The 2379-nt window shown below is 41.2% G+C and overlaps 1 protein-coding gene across 1 annotated transcript; it reads right to left on the minus strand.

The window, feature by feature from the left end:
• Positions 1–272: 272 nt before the first annotated feature.
• Positions 273–1231, minus strand: LOC139702684 (vomeronasal type-1 receptor 4-like). The gene has a single exon (XM_071604405.1). It carries the CDS (start codon positions 1214–1216, stop codon positions 293–295), a length of 924 nt encoding a protein of 307 aa, XP_071460506.1. The 5' UTR covers positions 1217–1231; the 3' UTR covers positions 273–292.
• Positions 1232–2379: the final 1148 nt, after the last annotated feature.

A 2379-nucleotide genomic window follows, 5' to 3' on the forward strand; every position in this document is an offset into this window, starting at 1 on the left:
TTATTGCTCTTTTCAGTATGAAGAACAATGAAACCCTTGAACATTATGCAAAAACATGCAATTATGTACTTATGATACAATGAGGCAACTTTTGACTTGTATTTTGAAACTGAGGACTGTACCCTGGGGTGATTTACCACTGAGCTTCATCCCAGCTCTTTTTCTTTTTCAATTTGAGACAGGGTCTTACTAACTTGTTAGACTGGCCTCCAATGTGGAATGCTGTCTAAGCTCCCTGAGTTTCTGGGATTTCATGCATGTGCCACAGCACCCAGCAAGACTGAATTTTTATTCAAACAAAGCAGAGCCTGGATAAAGTGGATATAGTAGACTCCCGGCTCATGAGAATAAAGGGGCTGACAGTGGGGAAACATAGTGAAATTAGGTCATTGGTTTTCACCAACCACCAAACCGGATTGGAAAATAGAGCAATATACAAATTTAATACGGAGGAGAGGGTGTGGAAATTCACAAAGGTGCCCACCAGGACAAGGATTCTCTGGGTGGCTGTGGACTCAGGGCAAGATCTGGGGGGAACTTTGATGGTGTGGATGTGCTGAACCCTCTGCTTGTGCCTGTACAGAAGGAGAACCATGGAGCTACTGGACCAGATCATGAGCACAGAAAAGACAACTTCAGGAAATACAAACAATGCTGCATATAACGAGTCTATGATTTTATCACGGACTGCAGAAGTACAGTACCCATGATCTCTTTTCTCTGTCAGGTTTTCACTACTCCATTTGTTAAGTACATAGAGAGGAAAAATGGAATTTACCACCATATACAGGATCCAGCAGAGGGAAATGGAGAAGCCAATGTACTTTGGAGCTTTTCCTTTGAGATCCTTCCAACAGGAGTTCATGGGGCTGATGGTGATGTTCTGGAAGATGCTCAAGAGGCAGATGATGAAAATGGAAACACTCCTGCCCACTCGCTGCATGTATCGGATGAGTTTGCATCCAAAATTACTGAAGAAATATTTCAACCCAAAAGCTGTCATTGTCTGGTGAATTCCTCTACTGAGAATCAACAAGGAGTTGGCTATGGTCAGGTGCCTGAGAATCAAATCTCTGGACCTCAATGTACACTCATTGCAGGAAAGAACCAAATGATAATAAAGCAGAGAGAAGTTTCCCAGAATTCCAACAGCAGTCTGTGATAAGAATGTCATGCCTATAGCCATGTTGCTGGAGGCCATTTTGTCATTCAGCATATTGTTCTTTAAATTATGACAACAGTCGTTCCTCTGAGCTAAATGACTTCTTTAGAATAGCTGTACCCATGCACAGTGGTGAGCACCTGTATCCACATGCTACCTGCAGAGCTGAAGCAGGAGAATCACTGGAGCCCAGGAGTTTGAAGCCAGCCTGAGCAACATAGTGAAATCCCCTTCTTAAAATAACTTTTGACACCAAGAGTAACTTTTATTGCATGCACCTGTGGGATTGCAAAGACCTCAAGATGCACATGTTTCTGGGGAGAATTAACAGTATACTTTATAGAAAAAAATGAGCCTGGATGATCAGATGAGGCTATCCTGTGAGGAGCAATGAAAAGTAGGAGCAAATGCATAGAAAGGATTTAGCACTTAACATTTCCAAATGAATGATATTTGTAGTCTCATTGGCAAAAGAACTTCAGTCGCCATCCAAACCAAACAACAAATCAGATCTCAGTGGATTTCTGACCTAAACTTTTAAGTATAAGGAATGGAGTTTTTAAAATCACAAAAAATTATTTCTGTGGTCTTAGGTAAGAAAATGTATATTAAACAGCACAAACACCCTAAACATATGGTTGAAATGACAAGTCAGGGCATATTACCTTGAGAATTAACTCTCATCAGATGCCATACACAGGGTGAATGAGTTTGATGTATCCTGCACCAACAGTCTTACAAAATTTACAATAGGACAAAAACAGGCAAGCCTTTCTAATATGTACTTCAAGATAAAAAGACATCATTCAATGACTAATAAATATGGGGGAATGTTCAGTGTCTTTATTTAAACCATCCCATAGTATAAGCACATACCAACCTAAATTTAAAATAAAATGGCAGGCAATTCCATGATTGGCAGGGATGGAGATAGGACAGGGTTCTCATGAACTGGCAATGGGTGTTAAAATTGGTGCAAACATGTGGCAAAACTGGTGGTATCCACTTACTGGCTAAGATATAAACCTCTGTGCCAGCAATTCCAATCTGATGCATGCTCATGTGTCCTCCAGAAATTGCCCTGGGTCCACATTGGATTTAATGAATGCAAGACTGAGCTGAGGGTTAGTTCCATAGGGAACAGGGAGAGGGAGGAGGCAAGGGAAAGAGAAGTAGTAGGGACTAAAGTGGAGAAAACTGTATGCCACGCTCTCCTA

This window comes from Marmota flaviventris, chromosome 18 (genome assembly GCF_047511675.1).
Source record: "Marmota flaviventris isolate mMarFla1 chromosome 18, mMarFla1.hap1, whole genome shotgun sequence".
NCBI classification, from domain to species: Eukaryota; Metazoa; Chordata; class Mammalia; order Rodentia; family Sciuridae; genus Marmota; species Marmota flaviventris.